Source organism: Bos javanicus, chromosome 2 (genome assembly GCF_032452875.1).
Source record: "Bos javanicus breed banteng chromosome 2, ARS-OSU_banteng_1.0, whole genome shotgun sequence".
NCBI lineage: Eukaryota > Metazoa > Chordata > Mammalia > Artiodactyla > Bovidae > Bos > Bos javanicus.
The window spans coordinates 6,149,151-6,170,852 of NC_083869.1; the positions used below are offsets into that span (position 1 = coordinate 6,149,151).

At 40.2% G+C, this 21,702-nt stretch overlaps 2 protein-coding genes across 8 annotated transcripts in view; one reads left to right on the plus strand and one right to left on the minus strand.

Moving 5' to 3' along the window:
- Nucleotides 1-17,447, plus strand: part of HIBCH (3-hydroxyisobutyryl-CoA hydrolase) — a 151,910-nt gene extending 134,463 nt beyond the window's left edge. The window contains exons 14-15 of one of the 2 annotated variants that reach the window (XR_009739448.1): nt 12,945-13,064; nt 17,131-17,447. Coding sequence is in view for 1 of the 2 variants with exons in the window: in XM_061432790.1 (XP_061288774.1) it covers nt 6,917-6,996 (80 nt within the window). In the remaining variant the exon portion in view is untranslated. Of the gene's footprint in view, nt 1-6,916; nt 8,206-12,944; nt 13,065-17,130 lie in introns of those variants that run through there. The other variant, XM_061432790.1, reaches the window with a different exon arrangement.
- Nucleotides 1-21,702, minus strand: part of C2H2orf88 (chromosome 2 C2orf88 homolog) — a 79,446-nt gene that overhangs the window by 16,647 nt on the left and 41,097 nt on the right. Inside the window, exon 1 of one of the 6 annotated variants that reach the window (XR_009739469.1) lies at nt 20,869-21,698. The exons of 4 other annotated variants lie outside the window; for them this stretch is intronic. The gene's annotated coding sequence lies outside the window, so the exon portion shown is untranslated. Of the gene's footprint in view, nt 1-20,427; nt 20,840-20,868; nt 21,699-21,702 lie in introns of those variants that run through there. One more of the 6 variants, XM_061432843.1, reaches the window with a different exon arrangement.

Sequence of the window (21,702 nt, forward strand, 5' to 3'; positions counted from 1 at the left end):
TGGACAGTCATATCCACCCCCTCAGAGATCTATACCTTACCCTTTATATAGAAAATTAACTCAAAGGGAGTCATAAATCTAAATGTAAAATATAAGACTTTCACAAGACATTACAGAAAACATTCATGATCTTGGGTTTGACAAAGAGCTTCTAGATATGACACCGAAAGCATGAACCATAAAAAAAAAAACTGATACACTTGACTAAAGAAAAATTGAAAACTTTTGTTCTGAGTAGAACACAGTTAAGGAAGTAAAAAGATGAGCCCCAGATGGAGAAAAAAATATTTGCATGTCATTTGCCCAACAAATGAATTCAATCTAGAATGGTCAAATACCAAAAGTCAACAGTAAGAAAACAATCCAATTTTTAAAGGATGTGTAACAGAATTTTCATGCAAGACATCATCTATGGATGGCAAGTAAGTACATGAAATGAAAGTGAAGTTGCTCAGTCGTGTCCGACTCTTTGCGACCCCATGGACTGCAGCCTACCAGTACATGCTCAACAATACTGGCCATTTGAAGAATGAAAACCATGGTATGATACATCTGTACATCTATTAAAATGGGTAAAATTAAAAATATGCAATACCAACTGCTGGTAAGTATGCAGAGCAATTGAAACTTTCATAATTGCTAGTGGGAATGCAAAATGGCACAGCTACTCTGGGAAACAGCTTAGCATTTTCTTATAAAGTTGGAACAACTACTTATCATATAACAGATCAGATCAGTTGCTCAGTCGTGTCCGACTCTTTGCGACCCCATGAATCGCAGCAAGCCAGGCCTCCCTGTCCATCACCAACTCCCAGAGTTCACTGAAACTCACGTCCATTGAGTCAGTGATGCCATCCAGCCATCTCATCCTGTCATCGCCTTCTCCTCTTGCTCCCAATCCCTCCCAGCATCAGAGTCTTTTCCAATGAGTCAACTCTTCGCATGAGGTGGCCAAAGTACTGGAGTTTCAGCTTCAGCATCATTCCTTCCAAAGAAATCCCAGGGCTGATCTCCTTCAGAATGGACTGGTTGGATCTCCTTGCAGTCCAAGGGACTCTCAAGAGTCTTCTCCAACACCACAGTTCAAAAGCATCAATTCTTTGGCGCTCAGCCTTCTTCACAGTCCAACTCTCACATCCATACATGACCACAGGAAAAACCATAGCCTTGACTAGACCAACCTTTGTTGGCAAAGTAATGTCTCTGCTTTTGAATATGCTATCTAGGTTGGTCATAACTTTCCTTCCAAGGAGTAAGCGTCTTTTAATTTCATGGCTGCAGTCACCATCTGTAGTGATTTTGGGGCCCCCCAAAAATAAAGTCTGACACTGTTTCCACTGTTTTCCCATCTATTTCCCATGAAGCGATGGGACCGGATGCCATGATCTTCGTTTTCTGAATGTTGAGCTTTAAGCCCACTTTTTCACTCTCCACTTTCACTTTCATCAAGAGGCTCTTTAGTTCCTCTTCACTTTCTGCCAGAAGGGTGGTGTCATCTGCATATCTGAGGTTATTGATATTTCTCCCGGAAATCTTGATTCCAGCTTGTGTTTCTTCCAGTCCAGCATTTCTCATGATGTACTCTGCATGTAAGTTAAATAAACAGGGTGACAATATACAGACTTGACGAACTCCTTTTCCTATTTGGAACCAGTCTGTTGTTCCATGTCCAGTTCTAACTGTTGCTTCCTGACCTGCATACAAATTTCTCAAGAGGCAGGTCAGGTGGTCTGGTATTCCCATCTCTTTCAGAATTTCCCACAGTTTATTGTGATCCACACAGTCAAAGGCTTTGGCATAGTCAATAAAGCAGAAATAGATGTTCTTCTGGAATTCTCTTGCTTTTTCCATGATCCAGCGGATGTTGGCAATTTGATCTCTGGTTCCTCTGCCTTTTCTAAAACCAGCTTGAACATCAGGAAGTTCACGGTTCACATATTGCCGAAGCCTGGCTTGGAGAATTTTGAGCATTACTTTACTAGAGTGTGAGATGAGTGCAATTGTGCAGTAGTTTGAGCATTCTTTGGCATTGCCTTTCTTTGGGATTGGAATGAAAACTGACCTTTTCCAGTCCTGTGGCCACTGCTGAGTTTTCCAAATTTGCTGGCATATTGAGTGCAGCACTTTCACAGCATCATCTTTCAGGATTTGGAACAGCTCAACTGGAATTCCATCACCTCCACTAGCTTTGTTCATGGTGATGCTTTCTAAGGCCCACTTGACTTCACATTCCAGGATGTCTGGCTCTAGGTCAGTGATCACACCATCGTGATTATCTGGGTCATGAAGATCTTTTTTGTACAGTTCTTCTGTGTATTCTTGCCATCTCTTCTTAATATCTTCTGCTTCTGTTAGGTCCATACCATTTCTGTACTTTATCGAGCCCATCTTTGCATGAAATATTCCTTTGGTATCTCATTTTCTTGAAAAGACCCCTAGTCTTTCCCATTCTGTTGTTTTCCTCTATTTCTTTGCATTGATCGCTGAAGAAGGCTTTCTTATCTTTTCTTGCTATTCTTTGGAACTCTGCATTCAGATGTTTATATCTTTCCTTTTCTCCTTTGCTTTTTGCTTCTCTTCTTTTCACAGCTATTTGTAAGGCCTCCCCAGACAGCCATTTTGCTTTTTTTGCATTTCTTTTCCATGGGGATGGTCTTGATCCCTGTGTCCTATACAATGTCACGAACCTCATCCATAGTTCATCAGGCACTCTATCTATCAGATCCAGGCCCTTAAATCTATTTCTCACTTCCACTGTATAATCATAAGGGATTTCAACACACCTAGGTATTTAGAGAAATGAAATTTGTGTTCACATAAAAAGCTTTATGTAGTTATTTATCACAGTTTATCCATGACTGCCAAAAATTGAAAGTAGCAAAGGTACTGATACCAATATGGATGACTCTTAAAGGCATTATGCTGATTGAAAGATCCCAGTCTTAAAAGGTTTTATGTTGCATGATTTTATTTATTGCATAGTGCATGATTCTGGAAAAGGCAAAACTATTGGAACAGACAACAGATGTGGTTTTTGGGGGTCAGGGTAAGAGGAGAATGTGACTACAAAGAGGCAGCAAAAGGGAACTTTTTTGCGGTGTTAGAACTGTTACGCTTACTTAACTTATATGCAGAGCACATCATGAGAAATGCTGGGCTAGATGAAGCACAAGCTGGAAACAAGATGCTGGAAGATCAATAACCTCAGATATGCAGATGACACCACCTTAGGGCAGAAAGCAAAGATGAAAGTGAAAGAGGAGAGTGAAAAAGCTGGCTTAAAACTCAACATTCAAACAATGAAGATCATGGTATCTGGTCCCGTCACTTCATGGCAAATAGATGGGGAAACAATGGAAACAGTGACAGACTTTATTTTCTTGGGCTCCAAAATCACTGCAGATGGTGACTGCAGGCATGAAATTAAAACACTTGCTCCTTGGAAGAAAAGCTGTGACAAACCTAGATAGTGTATTAAAGAGAAGAGACATTACTTTGCCAACAAAGTTCCATCTAGTCAAAGTTATGGTTTTCCAGTAGTAATGTATGGATGTGAGAGTTGGACCATATAGAAAGCTGAGTGTTGAATTGATGCTTTTGAACTGTGGTGTTGGAGAACACTACAGAGTCTGTTGGACAGCAAGAAGATCCAACCAGTCCATCTTAAAGGAAATCAGTCCTGAAAATTCATTGGAAGGACTGATGCTGAAGCTGAAACTCCAATACTATGGCCACCTGATGCAAAGAACTGACTCCTCTGAAAAGACCCTGATGCTGGGAAAAATTGAAGGCAGGAAGAGAAGGGGATGACAGAGGATGAGATGGTTGGATGGCATCACCAACTCAATAGACATGAGTTTGGGCAGGCTCCAGGAGTTGGTGATGGACAGGGAAGCCTAGCATGCTGCAGTGCATGCAGTCGCAAAGAGTCGGACATAACTGAGCAACTGAACTGAGAACTGTTATGTATCCTGATTGTCATAGTGGTATATGAATCTATACATATATCAAAACTCATAGAACTGCTCACCAAAATAATGTCAGCTTTGCTGTATGTAAAGTAAAAATTAAAAAGCTGTTTTCAGAACAATACCACCACTATACACTCATTAGGACTTCTAAAATTAAAAAACCTAGCAGTGCCTAGTGCTGGTGAGGATGTGGAATGCATATATTGTGGTGTGAGTGGAAAACAGTACAACCACTTGAAAGAACTGAACTCACCATTTTATTTCTAGGTATTTATTTATGACAAATGCAAACATGTCTGCAAAAAAACCTTTATTCCAATGTTCATAGCAGCTTTATTCATAATACTGAAAGCTGAAAACAAATGTCTATCAATAGGTGAATGGATGAGTAAACTGGGATATCCATAAAATGGAATACCACTTGTCAGTACAATCCATGCAGCAACATGGATGAATCTGAGAAATATGTTGGGTCAGATACAAAAGATTGGTCATATTTATATGAATGAACAGTACTAATCCTATGAATGGAAATCATAAGAGCAGTTCTTTTGAGTGGGAGTTGGTAAGGACTGCTTGGAAGGAGGCATGAAAGAAATGTATAGGTTACGGAAATGTTTTATATCTTGATGGAAATGTCAAATGCTTTGATTTGAAATAATGTCGATAAAAGAGAAATCAGTTTACAAATTGGATATGATGGTCCTTTGTCCTAAACAGTATTGTTCCTGAACTTGTAGCTAATGGGAGTGGAGTGGGAAGAGGGATAGACAGCCTTTCTAAAGAAATGGATTAGTGATACACCATTCCCTACAGTACAGTCTTTAGTTTGAGTACATTATCTTGATTATCTACAGGACTGCAAAATATCTAAGTGATAAAATATTTATGCCACCAACTAGGTTTAGCGACACTGCTTCTATCATGGATAGAATATTCTATAGTTATCATTTCAGTTTATTAATTTATATCATGTTTACCATCTGCTTCTTTCCAACTAATAGAACCAAAAAGCAGACAGGCCTGGATATTTCCACTTGCAGAGGAAACTGACCCAGAGAGGTCACACTTGCCAGTGTGAGCTCCCATTCCTAATTACAGGTTCTTCTGAGAATAACAGTTGCTCCAATAATACTTTATCTTATAATTTTTTAGTGTTTAACACTTACAGGTTTTAAGTGTTAAACATCCTCCCCCTCTTGAATTTACAGAGCCTCCCTCCCCACCTCTAGCTTTGAAGTTAATTCTGACAAAGACCAATACAGCTCCTTCCAAGGCTCTCCTGTTACTCTCTGGTCACTGGCCTAGTGTCTGATCTGGTCTCCAGCAGCAGGGACATTATAACTCAGAGCTTCCCAGGCTCCCAGAGACCACTATGTAGGACTAGCTGTCAACTCTGGTCTTCAGGGCCTCTCTTGGATAAAATGACACTGATACATTCATGTCATTGGTTAATCAACTGGTCCAGTAACTGTATAATGGAATTTCTTATCGTCACATGCTTAGAAAAGATGTACTTGCCCTGATAGAACAGGATTGGTAATCCCATATCTTTGTTCATCAGATTGTAATTCTGTGGTTTTCTGGAAGAGTGATCCTTAAAGGAAAACTGGAGCTGAAAACAAAAAGTTTATGCTACTTCTGTTCATGGTAACAGCTGTTCAAACACTTGACAGACATGATAAAAGGCAAAAACAGAGAGTTTCCTGGTGGTCTTGCTGTTGTTTGGTTGCTAAGTCACGTCCGACTCTGTGACTGTGTGTACTGTGGCCCTCCCGGCTCCTCTATCCATGAGATTTCCCAGGCAAGAATACTGGAATAGGCTGCCATTTCCTTCTCCAGGGGATCTTCCCAACCCAGGGATCGAACTCTTGTCTCCTGCATTGCAGGTGGATTCTTTATCACTGAGCCACCAGGGAAGCCCTCTCTGTTGGTCTCTGGTAGTGCTAAGATTTGGTGCTTTCACCACTGTGGCCTAGATTCCGTCCCTGGTTGGGGAACTGAGATCCCCCAAGCTGTGTGTCATGAACAAAAATAAATAAAATTATAGATGTGAATAAAGAAATGTGAATAAAATTACCTTAAAGGCAACAAAATCCCAACCTGTATGTCACTGAAGAATAAGCTTTATATAATTTCAGTCTCCTCTAATAAGACAGTTGATTCATAATGAAGCAATAGTTTCAACAGTGTTCACTATTAATGCATGCCAATAGTTGGGCAGATATGTTTGGCCTTCTAAGGATTGGCCTTAGGATGAGCTCTCCTAAGTTAATTCTTAGACTGTATTATTCATCTGGCAGGTTAGAAAGTTACCACAGCTATCAGTTAAAGGTATGATATATTTAATGCTGGATGTTAGCAAAGAAAAGTTTTTTGGCTGTCTTGTCACTGGCTGATATAGAAGTATAAGTATGAAATGTTTTTTAAAATACACTTTTCAAAAATACTGAATATCAATTTCTTTTATACTATAGTTTAACATTTTAAGATACATAAAGAGTTGTCAATGAGAACATTCTTCAACCATCTAGCCAGTATTTAATGAGTTTCTGTGTCTTCAGGACCAATATCCATCAATATAAGTGCTTTCAAAATGTACTTAACAAAATAAAATCAAAGGGAGATAGAGTGAGAATGAGATGACAGCTCATTCAGGCTATAATTAGTGCAAATGCCCAGAAGGGATCTTTAGCATTATCTTTGTCCCAATATGTGAAGTGGCCATTTATTCATGCCACTGCCAGCAAAAATAAAATACAAAGATGTCTTTTCCCCCACCATTCCTTCCCCAAATCCCAACACTTATACATATACACACACACATACATCAGAGTCACACGTAAAGAAAAGAAAGCCCCTTTTACTTGGTTCCCTCCATGCTAATGTAATGTAATGTTAGTCGTTCAGTCATGTCCTACTGTTTGAAATCCTATGGACTGTAGCCCACCAGGCTCCTCTGCCCATGGGATTCTCCAGGCAAGAACACTGCCCTTCTCTAGAGGATCTTACATCCTTCAAATAGAAGATGCAGTTTACAGCAGCTCATTCTGTATATTTCATCCTGAAGCTGTGGCCCTCCATCCTGGATTCAATGTCATCAGATTGAGCCTGGTGAGTAAGCTCCTTGGGAATACGTCAGGGAAGGTTCACCCAAAAGCTGTAACTTGAATATGAAAGTGAAGTGAAAGTGAAGTCACTCAGTCATGTCCAACTCTTTGTGACCCCACGGACTGTAGCCTGCCAGGCTCCTCCATTCATGGAATTTTTCCAGCAAGAATACTGGAGTGGGTTGCCGTTTCCTTCTCCAGGGGATCTTCCTGACCCAGGGGTTGAACCCAGGTCTTGCAGGTCACTGCAGGCAGACTCTACTGTCTGAGCCACCTGGGAATCCCCAACTTGACCATGAGTGGAGCCAATACACACAGCTCTATCAAAGAAAAAACACAAAAACTTCCAAAATCTGCTCTGGGAATGAACAGGCTGCTAAATCCTTGAGAGTCTTTCTTAAATACTAGATTAACAGAAATGGTTATTACTGTTGTCGAGTTTATTTCATATTCTAAGCCTTTAAACAGGTTTTAAGGTTTCATATCTCAAGATATAGCTTTAAATGGGCCCTAGCCCTGAATTAATGCAAATATCTATATAATAAAAACCACACTGTAGTCTTTAAAAGCTGAATGAATATACTGTCTATCAGCCAGGACATGGAAGCAACCTAGATGCCCATCAGCAGATGAATGGATAAGAAAGCTGTGGTACATATACACAATGGAGTATTACTCAGCCATTAAAAAGAATACATTTGAATCAGTTCTAATGAGGTGGATGAAACTGGAGCCTATTATACAGAGTGAAGTAAGCCAGAAAGAAAAACACCAATACAGTATACTAACGCATATATATGGACTTTAGAAAGATGGAAACAATAACCCTGTGTACGAGACAGCAAAAGAGACACCGATATATAGATCAGTCTTATGGACTCTGTGGGAGAGGGAGAGGGTGGGGATATTTGGGAAAATAGCATTGAAACATGTATAATATCATGTATGAAACGAGTCACCAGTCCAGCTTCGATGCACGGTACTGGATGCTTGGGGCTGGTGCACTGGGACGACCCAGAGGGAGGGGAGGGGAAGGAGAAGGGTGGAGGGTTCAGGATGGGGAACGCGGGTATACCTGTGGCGGATTCATTTCGATATTTGGCAAAACTAATACAATATTGTAAAGTTTAAAAATAAAATAAAATTTAAAAAAATAAATAAAAACAAAGTTTAATGCAGTTAATTGAAATGCCAATTCTTTAAAAATATAAAGTTCATTAAAAAAATAACAAAGTTCCTAGCAGCACGTTTGTCATTGTTTGTTCTGTAATAATGGACACTAAGAGTATATTTCCCTTCTTGTAGAGGTCCATGAAAATCAGAGACTTAGCAGAGGACTCTGTATTGGTAAATCTGACTGTAAATTCTTAACCGGATCCAATGACACCAGCTAAACTGGCAAACAGACGCGAACTCAGATGTAATACTCTCATGAAAAAGTAAAGGCTAGAAAAGCTAGCAGGTGTGATTTTGGTCCGTCTCAAGGTCACCTAGAGGGCACTACCGTACAGTCTTGGAAACTGAGTAGCTGGTTTCGTCCTCAGACACACAGAACACACACTGTGTGCAGCTGGTCTTGAGCAGGCTGTCACAGGGGCTCTTCATGACGTCACACGTGGGGCCAACTCTTCTCAATGGGTAGGCAGAAAAAACAACATTGAGAAGTGGAAGGATGATATCTGAGAGTCTAATAAACCTGAGTAGAGCCGTGTGGTGTCTTTTTCTGTAAAGTGGGAATCTCCCTCGGATGTTCTTCATAAAAATTACGTGCGCTTCTACACTTAAAGCATCTAGAACTGCCTTGGAACAGGGAAGGTGTTCAGTAAGATTTCTTTCCCTTCTCTCTCTTAGATTGTCTCCTAAATCTACTAAAATCAAATTATTAACTATTTTAAGTGCTTTAGACGAATGGATAAGAAAGACAATATCTGTGTCTCTTTTGCTGTCTCACATATAGGGTCATGTTTCAGAATTACAATTAGGAAAGAGAATTATAACCCAAGAATGCTGACAGTCCTTTGGGATATTAAAAGAGTTATCAGGTGACCGAACTATGTCAGGTGTCAATTACCAGGTCCTCCAGGTGGCGACAGGAAACAGGCTTTGTTCTGGGTACAAGTCTGCTTCACCTCACCATGCCTATTTACGACTATAAATATTGAACTTCAGTCTCCAGCCCTATAATCTAAACCCCTGTAGAAAATGACAGGTAGCTCCCGATCAACTAGTTGAAGAATACCTGATCTAGATAATCACCAAGATGGTAAAACATTTAAATTTTATATTCTGTACTCATTTCTCAGGCATATCATGTTCTAACTCAACGGCACAACTGTACTAATGACACATGAATTAAGTTCTGTAAAATTCTTAAGCCAGTTCCTTAGGCAACTGTTGCTAAATGGAGGTGGGGAGTGGTGGGTACTAGGTAACAATGTCAGAATATTGTTGTTTGTTACAACTGGATTATTATTTAGACCTTGTAATTGAAATTAAGAATCTGAGCCCAAATCAGAACATGAAACTAATAAAACACAAAACACAAAAATGAATGTTCAGTCCTCAATAAACTGCAATCTGAAAATCATGATCCACTCATTCTTATGTACTAAGCCAATTACTGACTCCATAGACTCCTATATCACATTTGTAAAATGTTTTCTGTTCTAAAAGGGCTTTCTTATTTTTTCCTCTTCTAATTCACATGGATCTTTTCTCTTTACAGAGTGACTGATTTTTTAAAAAATTAATATTTTAATTGCAGGCTAATTACAATATTGTAGTGGTTTTTGCCATATATTGACATGAATCAGCCACGGGTATACATGTGTCCCCCATCCTGAACCCCCTCTCCCCTCCCTCCCCATCCCATCCCCCAGGGTTGTCCCAGTGCACCGGCTTTGAGTGCCTTATTTCATGCACTGAACTGGGACTGGTCATCTATTTCATATATGGTAATACATATGTTTCAATGCTATTCTCTCAAACCATCCCACCCTTACCTTCTCCCACAGAGTCCAAAAGTCCATTCTTTATATCTGTGTCTCTTTTGCTATCTCACATACAGGGTCATTGTTACCATCTTTCTAAATTCCATATATATACATTAATATACTGTATTGGTGTTTTTCTTTCTGACTTACTTCACTCTGTATAATAGGTTCCAGTTTCATCCACCTCATTAGAACTGATTCAAATGCATTCTTTTAAATAGCTGAGTAATATTCTATTGTGTATATGTACCACAACTTTCTTTTTTTTTAATTTATTTATTTTAATTGGAGGCTAATTACTTTACAATATTGTGGTGGTTTTTGCCATAAATTCACATGAATCAGCCATGGGTGTACATGTGTTCCCCATCCTGAACCCCCCTCCACCTCCCTCCCCATCTCATCCCTTAGGGTCATCCCAGTGCACCAGCCCTGAGCACCCTGTCTCATGCATCGAACCTGGACTGGCAATCTATTTCACATATGATAATATACATGTTTCAATGCTATTCTCTCAAATCATCCCACCCTTGCCATTTCCCACAGAGTCCAAAAGTCTGTTCTTTACATCTGTGACTCTTTTGCTATCTTGCATATAGGGTCCTCATTACCATCTTTCTAAATTCCATGGATATGCATTAATATTCTGTATTGGTGTTTTTCTTCCTGACTTACTTCACTCTCTATAATAGGCTCCAGTTTCATCCACCTCATTAGAACTGATTCAAATGCATTCTTTTTAATAGCTGAGTAATATTCCATTGTGTATATGTACCACAGCTTTCTTATCCATTCATCTGCCTGTGGACATCTAGGTTGCTTCCATGTCCTGGCTATTATAAACAGCGCTGTGATGAACATTGGGGTACATGTGTCTCTTTCAATTCTGGTTTCCTCAGTGTGTATGCCCAGCAGTGGGATTGCTGGGTTGTATGGCAGTTCTATTTCCAGTTTTTTAAGGAATCTCCACACTGTTCTCCATAATGGCTGTACTAGTTTTCATTCCCACCAACAATGTTAAGAGGGTTTCCTTTTCTATGCACCCTCTCCAGCATTTATCCTTGTAGACTTTTAGATAGCAGCCATTCTGACCAGCGTGAGATGGTACCTCATTGTGGTTTTGATTTGCATTTCTCTGATAATGAGTGATATTGAGCATCTTTTTCATGTGTTTGTTAGCCATCTGTAAGTCTTCTTTGGAGAAATGTCTATTTAGTTCTTTGGCCCATTTTTTGGGGCCAAAAATTGGGTCGTTTATTTTTCTGGAATTGAGCTGCAGGAGCTGCTTGTATATTTTTTAGATTAATTCTTTGTCAGTTGCTTCATTTGCTATTATTTTCCCCCCATTCTGAAGGCTGTCTTTTCACCTTGCTTATAGTTTCCTTCGTTGTGCAAAAGCATTTAAGTTTAATTAGGTCCCATTTGTTTATTTTTGCTTTTATTTCCATTACTCTGGGAGGTGGGTATAGAGGATTCTGCTGTGATTTATGTCGGAGAGTGTTTTGCCTGCGTTTTCCTCTAGGATTTTTATAGTTTCTGGTCTTATGTTTAGATCTTTAATCCATTTTGAGTTTATTTTTGTGTATGGTGTTAGAAAGTGTTCTAGTTTCATTCTTTTACAGGTGGCTGACCAATTTTCCCAGCACCACTTGTTAAAGAGGTTGTCTTTTCTCCATTGTATATTCTTGCCTCCTTTGTCAAAGATAAGGTGTCCATAGGTGTGTGGATTTATTTCTGGGCTTTCTATTTTGTTCCATTGATCTATATTTCTGTCTTTGTGCCAGTACCATACTGTCTTGATGACTGTGGCTTTGTAGTAGAGCCTGAAGTCAGGTAGGTTGATTCCTCCAGTTCCATTCTTCTTTCTCAAGATTGCTTTGGCTATTCGAGGTTTTTTGTATTTCCATACAAATTGTGAAATTATTTGTTCTAGCTCTGTGAAAAATGCCGTTGGTAGCTTGATAGGGATTGCATTGACTCTATAGATTGCTTTGGGTAGTATACTCATTTTCACTATATTGATTCTTCCAATCCATGGACATGGTATATTTCTCCATCTATTTGTGTCACCTTTGATTTCTTTCATCAGTGTTTTATAGTTTCCTATATAAAGGTCTTTTGTGGCTTGTGGGATCTTAGTTCCCCACCCACAGACTGAACCTGCACCTTTGGCAGTGATAGCACAGAGTCCAAACCACTGGACCGCCAGGGAAATCCTCCAGATAGACCCATTCTTAAGTGTCCATCCCAAGTACACTTCTAGTGTAAAGGCCTTCTCACTACCTGATAGTACTCTATCAGGTAGTTTCCATAACATAGTTATCTTTGTCACTGTACTTTTCTCATTCTGCTTGTTTATAAGTGTGCTAGACTCTTGAAGGCAGACAAACAGCCTTCTTAAATTCTCTGTGAAATAAGATGGGCAATAAGTAATTGTTCATCTCTGTATCTCACTCTTATATGCCTAGCACAGTGAGGGGCGTCCATAATTGATGTAAATAATTTAAGTTTAGATATTTTAAATAAAAGTCCAATACTCTTAGCAACAGAGTATGTATAGTCCTGAGTTACAAATGATAACCAAGTATCTGGAGCTTTTCAGAGTAAATTACCCATCTATCTCTACTATTTCTGTTGAGCATTATTTCACTTGCATTTTCTCTTTTCTTCTTTTCCTGGTATCTTATAAGTGAATTTATACAACAGAAAGGGATTGTTTTTCCTCATTTTACAAAACACATTGATGTATAACTCTGTAAGTAAGCAGCTTAACTATCCTACCTTGGGAAGCATGTGACCTTGATGATACTGTATGATAAATCAAATGCAATGCCTGTTCTAACATCCATATCTTTTGATTCTAATTTCAGGGATCTTGCTATATGACAGTGCTTTCCTTTCACATTTCATGACATGCTAATTCAAATAAATTGCCTAATTATGGAACAATTTATTTTATAAACCTATTCTTCTAAAGAACTCTCCCCCAGGTAAGCCTTCAGATAAGACTATAGCCCCAACCGACAACTTGATTTTGAGAGACTTTGAAGCAGAGGTACTCATCTAAGCTGTATCCAGATTCCTGATCCACAGAAACTGTGAAATAAATATATGTTTGCCATTTTAAGCAATTAAGTTATAGGGTAATTCATTATATGAAAATAACTTTAAAAATATTTAGTAACATGAGAAAATGTTCATATGTTCATTTTTTAAATTACTGGTCAAATGGTTATATATCCATAGCAAAACAATGAAAAAACTCAGGCTGTAAATAACAAAAATATTGCTTAAAAACAGACTGTGCACTCACATATTTGTTATTTGAACTAATAATTTCCTACAATATTTCTATTTGTTGAAAATATTTTCAAGACTGTTATAAGTCGACCTTGTAATATCATATAATCTTACCTGTAATTAGCATTTAGCTAAAGAAATGACACCAAACATTTAAGATATTACAGTCTAAAATAAATAAAAAATTTGCAGAGATTAGAAGATTCTTCCAAGTCTCTAGAATTCATAGTTAATTTTTAAAAGCAGAAGACTATAATATACATGTATGATTCTAATTTTTAAAATATATATGGTTTTAAAAGAATAGAAAACAGGCCTTCCCCGGTGGCTCAGTGGTAGAGAATCCATCTGCCAATGCAGGTGATGTGGGTTGGATTCCTGGTCCAGGAAGATCCCACATGCTGTGGGGCAGCTAAGCCCATGTGCCACAACTACTGCCGAGCCTGTGCCCTAGAGCCTGTGTTCCACAACAAAGAAGCCACAGCAGTGAGAAGCCTGAGCACTGCACCTGGAGAGCAGGGCCCACTTGCCACAACTAAAGAAAAGCCCATGTAGCAACAAAGACCAGCACAGCCAGTAAATAAATAAAATTTTAAAAGATGGACTCAATTCCATGAAGGATTTTTTAAAAAATAGAAAACAACAAGTGTTTCTCTTTGGATGGTGGAATTATAGGTAATTTAAATTTCTTCTTTGCATTTTTTTCTGCTTCTCAATTTTTCAAATGCATATATTATTTTTTATCATCAAATATATCTTTTTTAAGAAAGTCAAACTGATAATTTGATGCAACACATTTTAGCTGCTTCAAACCAAGATTTAATGTGAATAAAAGACTCAATCATTTTGTGAAGAGAGAATAATAATAGCACTGAACCCATACAAGATGTGACTTCCCTAGTAGCTCAGACGGTTAAGTGTCTGCCTATAACGCAGGAGACCTGGGTTCATTCCCTGGGTTGGGAAGATCCCCTGGAGAAGGAAATGGCACCCTACTCCAGTACTCTTGCCTGGAAAATCCCATGGACGAAGGGGCCTGGTAGGCCACAGCCCATGGGGTCGCAAAGAGTTGGACACAATTGAGCAGCTTCACTACACTACATATCAAGATTTAGGGGATAGCACGCAATTAGCAGGTAAAAGTTAGTAATATAGTATATCTAAATTTCTTTTTTAAAAAAAAGATGAGTAAGTAGCTTTGATGCTGAGAATCAGATGAGAGTTAAATTAATGCAGGGTTCAGAAGCAGGAATGAGTTTGTGAGGGGATTTGACAGATGTGCTCCATGGTACTGGTCCAGAAGTTCAGGGTTTACTAATAAATTAGAACATCAGAGAGCCGAGCAACTCCTGTATCTCCTATAAACTCAATATTTATCACCTATGATTTACTCGGAGAAGGACATGGCAACCCACTCCAGCCTAGAGAATCCTGTGGACAGAGAAGCCTGGTGGCTGCTCTCCATGGGGTCATACAGAGTCGGACACAACTGAAGCGACTTAGCATGCACGCACGCATTGGAGAAGGAAATGGCAACCCACTCCAGTATTCTGGCCTGGAGAATCCCAGGGACAGAGGAGCCTGGTGGGCTGCCGTCTATGGGGTCTCACAGAGTCAGACACGACTGAATCAACTTAGCAGCAGCAGCATGATTTACCCAAATATGCTTGAATCTTACATTCTAGCCCATATCAACTTTGAGGATTTTTTCTATGTACAGTATAAAGTGTGTTTTCTATTAAAGCTTTACCTATAGGGAGAAGGGGAAAGTTGTTTCAGATTTTAGGACTTGGTAAAATTAATTTTTTGTCGAGCCATTTCTCACTTCTCTGAGTGCAGACAGGTCATTCATCCAAGACCCAGACGAAGTTCTTTTGAAAAATGACACTTTGATATTACAAAATAGCAAACCTAAAAGGCTCCACTAAACAAAATGACTTTACCCTCAAAATCAATGCATAAAATCTTTTTCTCACAGTTTTCTTTGAACATCATGAGCTTAAGGAGAGAAATTTTTCATGCACAGCAAACATGTGTCATTCTGTACTCAGAAAAGTCAGAAAAACCAATAGATTCTAACTAGAGAGCTCTTGACATGACTTCTGCCTAAAAAAAGGTAGAGGAATTTAATTAGCAGTGCAACCACAGGAATTTTTCTTTTCTTCTTTGAGACTCTGCTTCCTCATCTTTATACTAAATGTAATAATGCCTGCACCAAATTCATCGGGAATAGTGATAAGGAAAAACAGAAAGTACCATAGAAATGCAGCAGTTATTTTGCTATTATTATTACTAAACTGATAAGGAGGTAAAAAGGAGGAAAACACTGTGAAAAGGAAGGGAAAGATGACTGTTGAGTAGATTATGTTGAGTAATTCACATTTCCTGGTCCTGAACAGTTCTTCCAATCTCCACAAAAATCTACCCATAAGAAACACATCAGATACCTCAACCTCAAAACTTCCCTTAAAGGTGGAAGCCATATACTCCAAAACAATTGTAAAATGTTGATCCTTGTGGAATTACATTTCACTGTGACTGCATATCCCATTCTAGTGGGATGGATGGTGGGTCTGTCAGTCTCTTTCACAAATCTATGAATTTACGGAGGGTAAACACTTTTCCTTAGTCAAGCCTGAACCTTAATATGTAGTGTCTAATCAAGGCTGGTCCAAAATACCTAAATCGTAATCATTTTAATTGATCAAATAATCTTAACTGACATTTTTTTCGGAGCCATTACATTTTATTTATCTCAATTGTCATTAAGGAATTTGAGAGGGATTAGAGTTTGTCACCCCAAAATATGCACACTGCCCAAGCCTTGTTTTGAGCCAAAGCCAATTAGGCCTCTGCCCTCCAACTTTTTGTCCAAAAGCAGGGCAAAAGCACCTTTGTAAAGGTGTCTCACTCTCCTTGACCAAGAAGAGTGCCACTCTGGAGACAATTCTTCTCTGCAGAACAAACAACCCTATTTATCATATATTTCCTAGCCACCTTCACAGAACCCATTGTCATGCCCTTTTCTTTAGTCTAGCCTCTTTCCACACTTTATCATCCTTTGTTAAGATGGTATGTAAGTCTGCAATTTTAACCATCCCCTTGAAACATGTTTTTTTGTGAACTCCCATGCATACAGAGGCAATTAATTCCTTTCTCCTGTTAACCATTCTGATTTGCAGGCCCAGCCAATGACCCTAAGAGAGTATATGATCTTTTTTCTTCCCTACATTGTCAAAATAAGTTCGTCCTTATGTTATGTAGTGAAGCCACCTCAAATATTTTAGAACAAGTAGGAGGCATAAATAATGAGTGTTAAGTGCTAAGCACGGAATTAAATTCCAGGCAGCAGTACACATAATTTTGAATAACTAAAAGAACCATTATTCTTGGGTAGAGACATGAGAAAAACATGGTATCCAAATCCACTTGGACTCTAGGTCAAATGACCAAGAATTCTGAAAGCTTTGCTATTTAAATTTTTATAATGTTCTCATGATACATATACCACACTACTGAGAAGTGTGATTATAGAGTGATTATACCCTAGTCTCTGTAGCTGATGGTACAGTATTTCAGGATGGGGGCTGGAGGTAAGGTACGGCAGAGGTACATTTAAACATTTCTAAAAAATCTTCTTTTTACCTATTGGATTTAATTCCTCACTAATCCAAGGACACTTCCTCCCCCATCAAGATATTATCTTTACCACAAACACACACATATCCTCATTTTCTCCTTCCGACTTTCTCTTAGGTTGAAAAACACCACCTGCCCTGTATCTCCAGCACCCTTTCCCTCTTCCCCGCGTAAACCAAATCTGTGCCATCTTTAACGCCAGAGGAAATGCCATCTCCTTCATGCAGACCTCCTGGAATTCCTCAGACCATTACCCAGAATTCTTCTTGAACTTGTGTCCAGACTATTAATTTATAAGTGCTGCCTCCTCAAATGAGACCAAACATTCCTCAAGAGCAGGAGCAACTTCTCCTTTTGTTATTTGGCAGAGAACAGTTCTCTCCCTAGAGGCACTTAATGAATGCTAATTAAAGTTTGGCTGCTTATCAAACACCCATGTGCTTCACGGAGTGTTAGATACTGGGGATAAAACAGTGAAACTCCATGTAGTTCTACCTCTTTCAGGACACTTGCAGCGAGCAGAAGCCACACACTCACAGCCAGTGTTTCCTTTGAGCAGTGTAATGTTCCAACAGCTCTGAATTAGAATAGCTCTAAGCTGGGCGTTCACTCTCCAGTTTGCAGGACTCTCGTCACTCTCTTATGTCTGGAACCCATCCAGCTTCACTCGTTTATGTTACCCTCAAAGCCCCTTGTGAAACATCCTTTATTTCACAGCTCTTAATTTATAAGTAATAAATTCTTAAAGTACAAGCTCTTTCTATATCATATATTGACTAGTAATTTATTACCCCCTAAACTTTCAACATGATAATGTAATATTTCTCCACCACCATTCTGTTCGTATCAGTCTTACTATGGAAAATAGGCTCCAGTTTAATAAAAAAAAGAAATCCCCAATCCAAGGCAGATGGTATATTAACTAATTAGGGAAAGGAAACAGAACTGCTCAGCAATTGTTTTGCTTTCTTAAAAGCAAATGATCTTTAAGCTGCAAAGTACAGAAGAAACCTCATTAAGAGAGAACAAACGCACAAGCAGAAGAGGTCACTTTAAAAGAATTCATGTCTTCAAAATCTGGTGAATCACATTCCAGAGAGAATTGGCAGATGTAAGCACAAAAATATTCCGACAACCTCAGAAAAACATGGAGAAGGAAGGAAGTCTCAAGAGACTAGAGATTGAAACACACTTTTTCTCCCCTAATTAAAAAAGAATTCAAAACTGAAGGAAAGAATTAGAATTCCTAGGCAAACCAGTTAATTTAATACCAATCTCCAGCAAAATTCAAGATTTAATCAGAAAACAGGAGGAAAAATACTGAGGGTTTCAAAGAAGTAGGACTTTACTGAGAATCAATCATTTTTAAGCTAACATCATTAACTTTTGTGATAGGTAAGAGAATATGCAGGATCTTTAATTCTAGCAAAGCATTTGATTAAAACTATTCTCATAATGTCTGTATGAAGAAGACTGATCTGTGGGCTGGAAGAGTTTAATCTGAAGGGCAGTGCTAAGTTCAGTGGATTAATTAGTCTCAGCAATACCTAGTGAGGGCCAAATACATCTTCCCAACCAGTACTGTAGTTGTCACTTTCAGCACATTACTTTGAGTTCTAATAATTACCTGAAAGGCAGAAATGCCTAACCTCAATTTATTGATATGGAAAAGAAGTTTCTCATGGTCACAAAGCTAGTAGCCAGGCTCCAAAACCAGGATCCAAAAGTCCACATCTTTCTATGTGCCGCAGGCTTCTATAGAGGCCACATGCCAAAAGGACCTGTCCCATGTATTATTAGTGATATAAATGTCTAGTGAACAAACTCACCACATGTGCAGGTAACACAAAACCAGAGGCAGAATGAATATGATGAAAGCCACAATCAGGATTAAAACACATAATTGGAAAAGACCCTGATGCTGGGAAAGATTGAGGGCAAGAGGAGAAGGAGGCGACAGAGGATGAGACGGTTGGATGGTATCACCGACTCAATGGACATGAGTCTGAGCAAGCTCTGGGAGATGGTGAAGGACAGAGAAGCCTGGTGTGCTGCAGTTCATGTGGTTCCAAAAAGTCAGACAGGGCTTAATAACTGAACAACAACAACAAGCTGGAAATTGGAGACTTAAAGTAATAGACGATAAGAGAAAAAGTGTTCATATTCAAGACATTAATTGCATAATTTAAAAATGAATAAAGCCTACCTAGACAGCAAAGTGTGTGTGTTGGGGGGGTGGGGCGGGGGGTGGGGTGGATAGTGGTGGTGGTAAGTTTTTTAGTCAACTTTGTTGTATTTGCTACAAAAGCTGATTAAAAATCCAATGATTTTGTTTGAAGACAGGAACTTTTTGCAGTCTGTACTGTTCAGACTAGACTGCATTTTTGAATTCAATTTGGGACTAAGGATCTTTAGCACAGAGAAAGGTCTTAAGTAAGGGGAAACAAAATGAATATTATTTAGTGACGATAACAAACATTTACTAACTTCTAGGCAACTTTGATAGGTACTTTATGAATATTATCTAATTTAATTCTCACAAAAACCCTATAGGTAGACAGAGTATATTATCATTCCTATTTTACAGATGAGGAAGCCAAAGCTGTCAAGTAAAGGAGACAAAAGTCTTACTCTAAACCGTTTTAGACTTTCCATTTCTTAACAATTTTTTGGTCACAAACTTTTTCAGATGGATTAAAGTCTTAGATCTCTGCTGAAAAATTCTACATATAATTTCACAAGCTAGAGGGCTACTGGCAAAAGCAGGATTAATGAGAAGCTGGTCCAAGGAAGCAGTTGTCAGCTCAGTGTCAACAAGGCCTTGCTGACAATAACAGAAAGGAGGGACACTCACAACGCAGTGAGCTTCCTGTCACTGAAGTGCCCCCCGCAGAGTGTGGCCAGTCTGTCAGGAGAGCAATAGAGGGAATGTTAAAATGGACCGGACGTTGGTCAATGATTTTAAAGTATCCTTTTGTTTTAAGACCGTGGGCCTAATGAGTAATTTTTGTTTGATGGCAAAACAAAGAAGTTAAAAACTGAAGTTATGGTTTTAACAGACTATTCTGCTGAATACCTAAACATTAGTTATTTCCCACTTATATAGGTATCTGTATCAAGTATTTGAAAACTACCTCATCCAAATATTAAAGGTATATTCAACTGTTGATCCTGATGTGATTTATACACTGTCATAATAAAAATACACCCTTTATTCCTCTGAATTCTTAACTAAAATATTCCCTACGATAAACACCGTAAATCTCCGATCCGAAAACGATGGGGTCTTTGATGAAAATGTTTACTATTTCCATAAGAGATGGGGAGCGGGCAGACGGGACACAGGAGAGAAACAAACTCTAATTGTTCCGCTCTGCTTCCCAGACCCCTTCGCTAACAGTCAAAGGATCTTACCGTCAGCTCTGCTTCATTTCCCATTTGCAATATAATTCACCTCCAGATTCAGCCTCCCACAGCTCCAACGGGAGCTCACGTTTTGCTCTTGACATGCCATTCGGAGCACAAGCCTCACAGCTTGGCATACAAATTAAACGTTCATAGGCAAATCTTTTACCTGAAAATCTTCTTCACTCTTCAGGTAAGAAGGAGGGAAGAAGGTGAAACTGCAATTCATTAGTACAAAGCTTTAAATTTGGGGGCTGAGAACAAGGGGGATGGGGCGGGGGCTAAGTTCTTAATTAGGAGCCGGAGACACGAGGCTCTAGCAAGCAGCTGGCCCAGAAAGGTCCGGTTTAATCAAAGCCTCCTGGAACTCAGATTTCTGTCACTCAAAATCAAAAAGGCAAAACGGAGGAGCAGAGGCCGACGGACAGGTCGTCCCAGGAGTTCACTTACACGACAGGACCGCGGGCAGGCGCTCGCCTCTGAGGCGTCTGGCTGGCGGCGGGGAGGGAGCAGGCATCCGAGGCGGGTGGGCGTCAGGGCGGGGGGAGCTGAGGCCCGGCCCGGAGCGAAGTGCGGTCCAGCTGTGCGGGCAGTGGCGCCGCCTTCTCGCCAGCGGCCGGCTCAGTCAAGTGGCAGCGTTTGGAGGACGGGGTGCCCTTCGGCCACGCTCCGGGCTCCTCCTCTCGCTGCCGCCGCCGCCGCCGCCGCCGCCGCGCCCGCCGCGCGCTCCAGAAGGGTTTGTGCCCAGCACCCGTCTGGCCGGCCCCGCAGGTGGCGGCGGAGGGGCGCGCTCGGCTCCAGGGCACGCCCTCTGCGGGCGGCACTCCAGCGCCCGGCGGGGCGGCCTGGGCAGCCGGGATCGCGTCCTCAGGCGCTGGTGGCGGCAAGGGCGGAGTTGGGCCGTGAGGCTAGCGGCTCCGGCCACCGCCCTTGCGCCCACCCTCTATACACTATCCGGACTGCAGCTGTCCCCGACCCCAGCAGGAATGAGAGCCCCAAATTTCAAAGACAACATAAACGAGCAAGTCACTTTACTGCCTGGCCCCCTGATTCGAGCCACCAGGGCTGCTAACACTCTGCTCTGCCAAGGTGAGAAGAGGGGTTGGTCCCTTGTGGGGCTGTGGGGAGAACAGGAGCCCACGTGCACAAACGCAGCAGCCTCACCGAGGTCTTCCCAGCTAAGGGTTCCGGCGCCCCGGTCCAGGCTGAGAAGCCAAATCCACTTTGACCTCAGACCCTCACACCCTGCAAGCCTAGGTCGGGGACTCTGCCCTTCCTAACTAG